Source organism: Nelumbo nucifera, chromosome 3 (assembly GCF_055504915.1).
Source record: "Nelumbo nucifera cultivar China Antique chromosome 3, China Antique-T2T, whole genome shotgun sequence".
In the NCBI taxonomy this organism is placed as follows: domain Eukaryota; kingdom Viridiplantae; phylum Streptophyta; class Magnoliopsida; order Proteales; family Nelumbonaceae; genus Nelumbo; species Nelumbo nucifera.
Window position 1 is genome coordinate 97,779,836 of NC_142651.1, and position 12,665 is coordinate 97,792,500.

General features: G+C 40.9%; 1 protein-coding gene across 1 annotated transcript in view; it reads left to right on the forward strand.

The window, feature by feature from the left end:
* Positions 1 to 12,665, forward strand: part of LOC104588409 (serine/threonine-protein phosphatase BSL1) — a 40,912-nt gene that overhangs the window by 12,809 nt on the left and 15,438 nt on the right. The window contains exon 7 of the mRNA XM_010246322.3: positions 1,037 to 1,106. Within this exon, the coding sequence (XP_010244624.1) occupies positions 1,037 to 1,106 (70 nt within the window). The remainder of the gene's footprint in view (positions 1 to 1,036; positions 1,107 to 12,665) is intronic.

Sequence of the window (12,665 nt, forward strand, 5' to 3'; positions counted from 1 at the left end):
ATATCCACCTCTCATAGATAGGATAATTCTTCGCAGGTTTCTTCTTGCTCCTGGTGATGTAACCCCATTTCCTTCTATTACACATGTATTTTTATAAGCTAAGATGGCCAAATAATTAGTTCCATCCAACTTTACAATAGAGTCTCCATAGACCCTTCATGTGCAAACCCAAAATCTGTGGGGTATTTGGTTTCTCCTCTAGTTTGCTTCATTGAGTGAATGGATGCAAATGAAAATCAAATTAGGGCTTTACTAAACTAGAATTTCTAACCAAAGCAAGAAACTACTCTTCAACTCCCTAAAACTAGGGTTTCACAGGACCCAAGAGGATGGGAGAAGAAGAGAAAATCGGCCTTAAAGGAAATCAAAAAGCTTCTCTTTGATCCCCAAGCGCCAGCTTCAAACTGTCTCTAGAACCTGTAACAAAGTCTCTCCAATTATCCAGGGTTTTTGGTAAAAAATCTCCAAGAACTTGCCTTAGGCCTCAACTAGGGATGAAAATCTGCAAAAGCCTATCCAAAAAACCCTCCCAGCTGGGCTATATAAGCTGCTAGTTAATCAGCCGACCAGTTCTCCATACACACTGTATGGGCCAAAAAGGAGGAAGATGTCGAAGGTGGGAACCTGCTCTGATAAGTTGCAGAACACACCTGTAATAATTCAGGAAAAATAACATAAAACAGAAAAGAAAGGAAGAAAGAAAAGTTTCAGCAGAAGCTTTGGAAGAAGATGAGAGAATGAAGAGAAGAGAGAAGAGAAGAGGAAGTGTTTGATCCCTCTCTTCAGCCCTTTCTTTTATTCTTTTACTTGTAATCTGAGTATAATTCTATGAAAACCCTTAATAGGGCGTCCAGTACTAATGTAATAATAAAAAAACAGAAAACAGGCTCATAACTAAGGCCCACTACTTAAAACATAAACATGAACATGACTTAAAATAAAAATAAAGAGACTAAGGCCCATTTAGCCCAACCTCCCTACAATAACAATTCTTACCAGCATACCCATTGACATTTTTTATCCTGCTACTCTTTAGGTATGCAACAGCAAGTGCCCGTTCAGATGGTATGTTTTTGCTTTGTGGTGGAAGAGACTCATCAGGCATGGTATGATTCTTTCTCATTCCTTCCTTTCTCTTCTATATATGAAACAGTCAATTCTTGGTAGCGTATTATGTCCATGCACAATTCTTGGTAGCGTATTGTTGTTGTTTCAAGTTCCAAATTTATAAGATCTCAAGGTAGGATTTTATTTCTCTTGATTTTATGTAATTCCTATATTGAGTTTCCATGCTGTTTATCAACTGGTAATCATTAATATCTTCTGTGATCATGTGGGCAAGTCTTGGATGTGGTATTGACTTTTGATTTTGGTTTGTCCACCTCTATCCCTTTGCGAACAATCAACTCACTGTGCTTGGGAAAAGGATAACCAGTTGTCTTTAGGTGCCTTGGGCATTGATGTTGAGAGTATCTTGGGTTTTCTAGCCTTTTGAAGTCTAACAATGCTTTTAATCAATGCAGTTTCAATTCCATTCACTTTATTTAGATGTTTAGTTGGAAAGAAAGAAGTAGGAAAGCCAACAGATTGTGAGGCCCATGGTTTCATATTTTTCTTTCAGATTTCTTATAAAATTCAATATTTTTTAAGGGGCTATTGCTAGTTATGATGGTAAAATCATGGGATGACAAGCATGAAAGCGCAGGTTCGATAAGGTTCTCCATTGGGTAATTATCTTTGTTTTAGATTTTTTTGCAATGAACATATAATAATTACTTCTCAAAGAACATGAAATAACTTGAATGGAATCAAGAACAACATGGTTGTGGAGAGAGAATCTTCACTTTCTGTCAACCAAAGTCATGTACAAGTAAGAAAAGTTGTACTTGCATTTTCTTGGGTTTTTAGGCAACCAAATGCAGCCATGCGTTTAATGCCTAGAAATGTATATTAAAGTATAAAAAAAAAGAGAAAAGGATGCAAACAATTAAGAGAAAAAGGCTATTGAATAGTATTTATTTGGACAGACCAACTTCTGATCACACACCAATCTTGTGACAATTGGGTGATGTTCAGCATAAGCTGGGCCATTTTAGATTGGAAATGGTGCCTTTTGAAGTTCCTGGGTTTTTGTATTAGGTTGAGATTTTGAGAAGTGGTGGCTGGTTAGCAACTCCTATGGAATCTGTCCTGAGGACCCCTGTAGGGCCTTTTCAAATAAGTTGTAAGTATCTAAGAAAGAGATTAAGTGGTGGAATTCTGTGATTCAAAGCAAGAGTCATGGCCTCTTACAAATAGGAACACAATAAGAGAGGAATACTGTAGATTGGCCTGTATGGAAGAAGTTTCATGGAGGCAAAAGTCTCGAGTCCAGTGGCTAAGGGTGGGGGACAAGAACACTGGATTCTCTCGTAGATTGGCAAACATGTGAAGCTGTGAAGTGTGAAGTGCCATTTCAAAAATCAGGATCTTGAACCAGTGCTTCGAGGGATTTCTGAGGTGAGTGATGCATTAATCGATTACAAAAAGTTATTTTTCAAAACATGATATTGTGTTGCCAAAATTGGAAGTAGGGTTGTCAATGGATCGGGTTTGGGTTGGACCCCATCCAAATCAAAATCAATTTGAACAGATTGGACAGACCAATAAGACATATTGAATTGGACCAATCCAGACTAAATGGTCCAGTGTATTTATTGGATTGGGTTGAATCTGGTCCATTTGTAATGGATTTATATTGGACTGGGTATGGGTGTCAATGGACCAGGTTTGGGTTGGACCCAATCTAAATTAAAACCAATTTGAACAGTTTGGACGGTCCAGACATTGAATTGGGCCAGTCCAGGAGGGTCCAAAGTATTCATTGGATTGGATTGGGCCTGGTCCATCTGTATAGATTCCTATTGGACTAGATTGGATTGGACCAATATCCGGTCCATTGACAGCCCTAATTGGAAGGGATTGAATTTAACACCATCTGATGGAGAGAGACTCTAGAAAGAAGTTTTGATGAAGTAGAATTCCAACAAACACTTAAAGATCTCAACGGGGCGGAGAGAACCCCATTTTTGCTGATGTTGCGCATTCATTCATCCTAATAAAATAGATTTTTAAAAGACAGTTATAAAACCTTTCTTTTTTGTAGGGATTAAGAATTTATGACCATAATATGAACTTGTTTGGTCTTGCCTCGAGGGGTTTGGTGGTGGAGACCTGACCCAACTGCTAAACACAGAAAAAAGAGAAAAAATGCACATATTTTCAAAAGGCACACACTTGGGCTGAAGCGCAAGGCGCACCAGGTGCACACCTTTTGAAAATACTCTGCTTGGGACTTTGGCGAGGCACATACCCTAAAATGCACCTTACCTGTGCGCCTAGGTGCACCTTTTAAATCACTGGTCATAAAGAGGGTCAACTTATCTTCCTGAGGCAATTAAGCCTCTCTTCTTGAATTCATGCCATGCTGAAGGAGGCGAGCAACAAGGTATACTGGTTTTTGGAAAACCGGTAACTGAAATGGAACCGAAGCCAATCGGTTAACCAGTTGACCAGTTTGGTTAACCGTCGGTTCGGTTCGTCGGTTTTTTGGTTTTTTAATTTTTACAATATATATTATAAATATATATTTATGTATATATAAAATGCATATTTATTAATTTATAATATATAAAAAATAAAAAATATATAATATACATAAATATTTATAAAATATATAGAAATATATGTATACTGGTCGATTCGGTTAACCGCCAGTTTTCTATATTGGTTAACCAAAACCGAATCGGTACCTTCGGTTTTTTAAAACACCGAACCGACCGGTTTGGTTAACCGATTTTTCTGTTCAGTTTCTGTCAGTTTTTTTGGTCGGTTCGGTTTTTTTTTAGCTCACCCTAGGTAGAGGGCCTTGACCTCCACTTGATTTCTTCTTTCAAAATGCTGATGAAGCAGCTGAGAAGTGTCGTTTCTGGCCAACCTTGTACCCTCGTTAAGAGTTTCTCAAACTTGATATGTTAATCTTTTACAGATCCAGTTAGCTTCAGCTTTGATAGGATTGTCATAACCATCAAATCTGGCAGGTCCAAATCATTTACATAGGGAAGTCAGCCTAAGATACCTGAGGGTGTGGTCTGTGGAATCATTGGAACCACAGTATTGCCTCTCCTTCCAATGGAACAAGGCTATGGAGACCCTTTGGTGGTTAGGTATTTTGTGAGATTCAAAGAATTTCTCAGCTGTAAAAATCCAAGGTATGTGGTCTTCACCTGAATAATTTGGGAAGTTGAGCTTGGCTGTTCCCAGTGGTTGCTCCCATGCCACGTCTGTTTCCTTTTAGTCTCAGCTGGTTCCTTCTTGCCCACTTTTGTGGTTCCCTCCAGAGGAATTGCTCTCCAATTCTTCCATTACTGCCGCTAGAGATTGTTTGATGATTTGATCTCTTGCAAATTTCCAGTTACTTTATGTAGCCGAATCTCCATGCGCTCTACTTGTTCGTCGACAGTCTCAGACCTGGTACTCGGCATTCTGTTGTTATTCTTCAAAAACATCAGAGCTATGATACCAAAATGTTGGGTTACTGCCCAACATCAAGCTTCCCTTCAAAGGTGAAGCTACCTCCCGAGTCTAAAGATAGATGAGAGAGAGAGAAAAGGGAATGAATTCAGTAAGGACCTGTTCATTTGCTCTGATGTCTGACATCTGAAAGTGCAATGATTACATTAAGAGGTATATTGGTATTGGTGAACTTTTCTTTCCTCTGAACTCTGAATGCAGAGAATGTTGTTCTGAATTCTGAAAATTGTCAAATGTCCATTTTAATCCCATATATTAGAACTTTTGTTTGTGTTTTGGGGGTATTATTATTATTAGAAAACAAAAAGTTGTAAGGTTCCACACTTCCACTTTAAGAGATAAGAGATAAGAGGAAACAAATACCCATTTTCCTCTTAAAGTTATAAAATTCCTCTTAAGAGACAAGAGGTAAGAGGAAACGAACAGGCCCTAAGTCTCATATATTCCTTCTCAGATTACAGAGTTTCTTTTATATTGTTCATCGACTTGTAATAGTCCTGTGACAGTTTATTACAACTTACCATAACTGTTTGCCACTTGAATTCTTGATCTGTTACATTTAACTGAATCTTGATTCTTGACTACTTGTGCTTGGCCGTCCTTGTGGCTGAGTTGGCTTATTCCTCTTCCATCTAGAATATACCTTCAGCCTATTATCTTGGCTCTCTGGGTCCCTAATAACGATTGTGTGAATTCCGAGATAAGGTAGGGAGAGTCAGGAGTGGTATGACAGCTGGATTTGGAGAAAGCTTATGATCATGTCCAGTGGGATTTCATGGACCACCTCTAGAAAATGGGATTTGGCTCGAAGTTGAGAAAGTGGATAGTGAGATGCATATCCACCATAATGTTTGTTGTCATGATAAATGGTGCACTGGAGGCATATTTCATTGAGAGGTGGATTAGGTAGGGCAATCCGCTTTTGCTCTTCCTCTTTATCATTATAGCTGAACCCCTAATCAGATTGATCTCCAAAGAAGAAATGGGAGGCTACATTAAAGGTTTCATGATAAGTAGTGACATCCCATCAATAGCTTTATTGCAATTTGTTGACTTGACAATTTGGTCGTTTTAACACATTTCACCACTAGGACTATTTTTCTACACTGTTTATTGATTTGGAGTAGTATTTCTAAAACTGACCTGAAAATGGAACTGCTTTTCTGTCTTGGTGTCATGTCAGTTGTTTAATTGTCTAGGTCAAATGGATCAACCTATAATGCATAACTTATAAACATTAGGAAGAGAAAGGCCCATGGGCAGAGAGACAACTCCCTAGCCAGCAATATTGGAAAAGGAACCATTAGCATGCTTAACTTTATCTCCACCAGAAAGTAAACAGTATGAAGAGAAAAGGATAGATTTACCAGTTATGTGATTGGCTGCTTCTTAATCAAGGATCCAAGGAGACTTGGAGTGGAGGAAACATGGTGCGCATGGGCTTGGTTGCTTGAATTTGCAGCATATGATGTAGAATGTTTGGTAGTAGGCTGCCCTTGGGATGGGGTACTTTGGCTCAACTGTTGATAGCTTTCTTAGGCAGGTGTGGAGGCAACATTAGCTCCATTGAACTTCTTCCATTTCTCTGGGACTTCTTGGGCGTTCCAACCAAGTCCCAACAACTCTCCTTTGTATGTCTATACCGTTTGCAATGACTGCACCATAACTTGTCCTTATCATCATCTGGCTGCCTCTGTCCATCACCTTTCTTACCTTAAGTTTTGGATAATAGTACAACCTACTCCCCTAAAGAAGGATTCATAACTGTTGACAGGTGTATTATATGTACTGTACGCAGGTTTAGTGCCCACAGGGGTATTTTTGTAATTTTGTAGTCCTTTTGTGTTGTACGGCCAGTATAGTATAAATACAAATGCTTCACTCGCACGAAGTAGTTCTTTTGAGGCCTTAAGTCTGCAGCCTCTTCTCTCTTCTTCTTCTTCTTCTTCTTCTTCTTCTTCTTTTCTGCTCAACATGGTATCAGAGCAGGACCGACTAGACCTGGAAAACAACCAGCTGAGGTCTCTCTTCACTGTTGCGTAGGAGCTATGGTCCTGATGCTCGAAGACAAGGAAGAGGAAGCATTCTCTAATGCTGCGGTTAGTCTCCTCTGCCGAGTATGGTTCTGCTACAAGAGAGCTGATTGTTCAACTTCCTAGTGCAGAAAAGGGTTCTGCTACATGTTTTCTGGGGTTGCTCGGCTAAGAAGACTGTGGAAAAACATCCTAGATGTACAAAGAAGGGTTCTGGCCTGCAGAGAAGATTGGGTCCATGAGTGTACTGCCTATTCACAGTTCGGGTGATCTGGGTACTGAACTGAAGTTTCTCTGTTTATGGTTCTCTTCTTGCCCTCTTTCGATGGACTGTTAATGTCCTAAAATCTGAGTAGGGACTGCTCAGTTTTCTTTTTCTCCCTCCTTCGACTGTGTGCTGCTCTATTCAGCTCTCTAAGGGACTGTTGTTGAACCCTAAACCCTAAGTGACTATTCGGCTGCCCTGGAAAGTGGATATCAGCCGATTAGGTGTGGTGAACCACCACTTGTATTGCTGTATTGCTGTTCCTACTGAGAGGCTGCATGAAAGTTGTAAAGTTGTAGGTCATTTAGACCTGGTTACATTGCAAGTGTAGTGTTCGTATGTTGTTCTGTGGACTCCTACAAAGGGTAGGTCATACAAAATAGTACTGCAGCTGCAGTGTTTGTGTTTGGTTCTCTGTGAAACCGAAAATCATCAAGTGCCTAGTTGTGGACTGTAACAGCTCTGTAAGGCAGTGTGCCTTTGTTTTGAGTACTTCTAAACCTAGAATCATGAATAAGGAAAGATTGTGGTGCACTAATTGTCAGAAGCCCCGACACACCAAAGATACTTGTTGGGATCTCCATGGGAAACCAAAGTGGGCTCAGGATTTACCTAAGAAGCAAGGCTCGGATGTAACTAGAAGACCCGGGCAACAAGGTATCAAGAAACACCACATGGCCAATATGGTTACTCGGGAGAATCAGTCCTCCACTTCTACTGTGACTCAAACACCATATAGCCAACACAACTATTGTGACCATTTGGAGCTTTATGGTAGAGCAATTCGCCAGATGGATGCTCTTCCCACCACCTCTTTTGCATCCATATCAGGTAATCCTGCCACAGCTTTCCATGCCTCTTCACACAACCTTGACTCTCCATGGATCATCGATTCTGGAGCGTCAAAACACATGACTGGTATGTCCTCTTACTTTCAATCTTATCACCCTCTTTCCGGAAGAGATAAAGTGAGACTAGCTGATGGATCATACACTTCCATAGCTGGTCAAGGAACTCTCTCTCTTCCCCTCGGCCTTACTCTTTCTGATGTTCTTCATGTTCCAAAATTCCCTATGATTTTGTTCTCAGTCAGTAGTGTTGCAAATTCCTTAAACTGTTCTGTGACTTTTTTCCCTACCCATTGTGTGATTCGGGATCTGGCCTCGAGGAGGACGATTGGTAGGGGACGTATGGTTGATGGACTCTACATGCTGGAGAATACGGCTGGCCTTCATGTTACAGAGTATGAGTCAGTTCAAAAAGAGTAAAATGTACTTGTGGCACTATCGTCTGGGTCATTTGTCTTTTGAGACCTTGAAATTGGTTTTCCCAGAACCGTGTAAGTCAATGCATGTTAATTTTTCTTGTCAAACATGTAAGTTAAGCAAGCATTGTAGAACTCAATTTCCTCAAAGAAATAGTAAATCTGAGTTTCCTTTTCACATTGTGCATTCTGATGTGTGGGGCCCTATTACTTTACCTTCTGAGAGTGGCTACAAGTACTTCATTACTTTCATTGATGATTATTCCAGATATACTTGGGTATATCCAATGCGAACCCGTGAGGAAGTACCAAAAATTATCCAAGATTTTCAACGGATGGTCTTCACCCAATTTCAGACCGAGATTCAAATATTTCAATTAGACAATGCAAAAGAGTTTTTTCATAGTGACCTCACGGAGTTCTTTGCTTCACATGGCTCTCTTCATCGGAGCTCTTGTGCCCGTACGCCACAACAAAATGGTGTGGCTGAACGGAAGAACCGACACCTCCTTGAAGTGGCACGGGGTTTACTACTCCCCATGAATGTTCCCAAACGTTTTTGGCTTGAGGCTGTCATCTGTTCTACATACCTCATTAACCGAATGCCCTCTCGTTGGTTAGAGTACAAAGCCCCACATCAGCTTCTCTTTCCTAAGGCCCCTCTTCTTTCTATCCCTCCTCGTGTTTTTGGTTGTCGGTGCTTTGTCCAAAACCTTTCTCCCACCCGGGGGAAATTGGACTCTCGTGCTATCTCGTGCATATTTCTTGGCTACTCATTCTCTCAGAAAGGGTATCGTTGCTTTGATCATGTTTCTCGGAGATTCTATGTCTCCATGAATGTTACCTTCTTTGAAGATGAGTCATTCTTTCCTGTTTCTCCTCAGGGGGAGTGTAGGCATGAGGAGAAACTGGTTCAGCTTCCTCCTCTTCCTAATCCTTCTCCTTCCCCCTCTTCTCTTCCTCCTCTTCCTAATCCTTCTTCTCCACCTTCTCTTCCTGATCCTCCACCTTTCCGTGTCTTTTCTTGTCGTCATAAAGGCCAACCAAGTTCAAGAGCTGTGGAGAATTCAGAAGCTGTACCTCAAGTGCCATCAAACTCCTCGAGGGAAGATCATACTTTCTCAGGTAACTTGACTCCCCATGATAGTCCTGACCTCCCTGTTGCTAATGATCTTGACCTTCCTATTGCTCACGGGAAAGGTGTTAGGTTGTGCACCACTAAACACCCCATTTCCAACTTTGTCTCCTATGAGAACATCTCACCTTCATTTCGTGCCTTCCTTACCTCCATTGATAGTATCCTTATTCCCAAGAATGTGGCAGAAGCTCTCTCAGTACCAGAATGGACAAATGCCATGAAGGAAGAAATTGATGCTCTTCATAAGAATGGAACGTGGGAACTTGTTGATCTCCCCAAGGGTAAGGTTCCAGTTGGATGTAAATGGGTGTTCACTGTTAAGCATGGGACTGATGGAACTGTGCAGAGGTATAAAGCTCGTTTAGTGGCAAAGGGTTTTTACTCAAGTATATGGAGTTGATTATGCAGAAACCTTTGCCTCTGTTGCCAAAATGAACTCAATTAGAGTACTTTTCTCTCTTGCTGCAAATCTGAATTGGGATCTATATCAGCTCGACATCAAGGATGCCTTCTTGAATGGTGACCTTGAAGAGGAAGTTTATATGGTTCAACCCCCCGGTTTTTTGGCTCAAGGAAGTGAACAGAAAGTGTGCAAGTTAAAGAAGTCTTTATATGGGCTGAAGCAATCGCTAAGAGCTTGGTTTAGCAGATTTCATACTGCGGTTCAGCAGAGGGGATACAAGCAATGTCAGTCAGATTACACACTGTTTGTAAAAAGGGTAGAAGGTAAAATGGCTGCCCTAATAGTATATGTGGATGACATAATTGTTACTAGTGACTGTGAGGATGAAATTCAAAGTTTGAAGGGCTTTCTTGCCACTCAGTTCGAAGTGAAAGATCTAGGACCCGCCAAATACTTCCTTGGAATTGAGATTGCCCGATCAAAAAAGGGTATCTTCATCTCCCAAAGGAAATATGTCCTAGATTTGCTTAAGGACACTGGAAAGATTGGGGTTAAACCAGCTGACTCTCCCATTGACCCCAACTATAAATTAAGTGACAGCCAAGGTGAACCTCTTAAGGATGTGAAGAAATTTCAGAGGCTTGTAGGAAGATTATTGTACCTCTCTATGACTTGTCCAGACATAGCATATGCTGTTGGTGTCCTCAGCCAGTTCATGCATGCACCTAGGTCCACTCATCTTGAAGCAACGGAGAGAATACTACGGTATCTTAAGAAGTTCCCGGGTTTGGCTTACTATTCCAGAAACATGGACATTTGAGAGTTGAAATTTACACAGGTGCGGATTGGGCTGGATCTCAAAGTGACAGAAGGTCTACTAGTGGTTTCTGCACCTTTGTTGGAGGGAACCTTGTTACTTGGAGGAGTAAGAAGCAAACCGTGGTAGCTAGATCTAGTGCTGAAGCTGAGTACCGTGCAATGGCACACGGAGTAGCCGAAGGTATGTGGATAAAGAATCTATTGGGAGAGTTGGGTTTTCCAGTTGACAAACCCATGACTCTTCTCTGTGACAACAAGGCAGCTATAAGTATTGCTGCCAACTCGGTACTACATGATAGAACAAAGCACATTGAGTTGACAAGCACTTTATCAGAGAGAAAATCATCACAGGCAAAGTATGCTCTCCATACATCAGCTCTGAAGACCAACTAGCAGACATCTTTACAAAAGGGCTAAATCATTCTAGACACCAAGGTCTCTGTGACAAGTTGGGCATGATTGATATCTATGCTCCAACTTGAGGGGGAGTGTTGACAGGTGTATTATATGTACTGTACGCAGGTTTAGTGCTCGCAGGGGTATTTTTGTAATTTTGTAGTCCTTTTGTGTTGTACGGCCAGTATAGTATAAATACAAACGCTACACTCGCATGAAGCAGTTCTTTTGAGGCCTTAAGTCTGCAGCCTCTTCTCTCTTCTTCTTCTTCTTCTTCTTCTTCTTCTTCTTTTTTGCTCAACAATAACCATCCTCCTACTTTCTTCTAATTGAACTAAAGCATGCACTTCTTGAAGACCCGGTAGTTCTTTTCCACCCAAGATCTGAATGTGTAGAGGCTCATAGATTGAACTCAGACTTGCCAAGAAAGAAAATACACATTGTTGTGACACCAACTTTCTATAGGCTGCAAAAGTCTTGTTTCCTTGTTTGAGGACTCAACTTTGAGTTGATAGACTTTGTGCAAAATGCCTCTGTTCTGAGTATGTTGCCTTAGCATGCTCCCAAGTTTCCTTGGCAGTGTCATCCCACATAAAGTTCTTCCTGAGAGCATGTTGAATGGTGGAGACAAGCCAAGACCTTATTGTGTAATTTTCTTGCTCCTGCTTTTCATGATCAGTCCCATCAGCAGCAGGTTCTTTAGTTTTTCCAGTGAGATATCCCTGGAAAATATCCCAACTTTCCCCTTCCTCCAATAAACATTTTCACAGCCTTGCACCACTCCAAGTAGTTGACACCATCAAGAGGAACAATAGAGATTGGAAAACTCATATTGTCCATACTACTGCCAGGTAGGGACTGACTTCCTAAGGAAATTGAGGTGGCTTCTGAAGACATTATTTTAGACACAAAAAATCACCCTAACACACTGCTGGAAATTCCCGACAACAATTGCAGCAACACAAGATGGTAGACTTCCTTCACACACCACTAGCAGCCCCATGACTGCAAAAGTAAATAGTTGAGACTCTAGCAACAGTACTGTATCACTCAGATCACAACTGGTCCACAAAATCATCTATGCAGCAAACAATTGCAAGGCATCTACCATGGATACTGAATCTCTAAAGCTGTAACATCAACCAACCCAGTCTGCTGTAACCAACTATCTCCTTTCAATGGTCAAGAACTGATCTAATCTAGCAGAGAGAATACTTCCCCACATAGACAAAGTGATCACAGCACTTACTAGGGACTTCTTAAGGAATGGGAGCTGACTTATGGGTCACCATGACATTGATTTGATCACTACCAACAGAAAATGGAAACAGATCAGCCTCTTACATGTTCTGGTCACTTGATACAGGGGTAAACCTTCTCCTACAACCAAGGAAGAATAAAGAATAACAAACCAAGTGGTATAATCAGATCTGGAAGTGGTTGCTTCTGTCCTTGCAGATTTCTTGTAGTAAGAGCTTGTTAAGAGGAGAAAAGGTCTTATCTGTGACTGATAGTGCTCTGGTACCATGTTATCTTTCAAGAAGACAGTAGAAGAGAAAGAGTTGCAAAGAGAAGAAGAGAGATATGAACAGATAATAGAATGAAGAGAATTTTAGGTATGCGTGTGGCAGTGTCCCCACAACCCTTTTATATTGACAAACATAGTAAATGATAAAATGACATCACTGCCCTTACGTCTAATACAATGAATCTGACAACAGCCATCGCTAGTGAGCAATACCGGGGGCACTTATTCTCAATCTCAATCCCTCCTT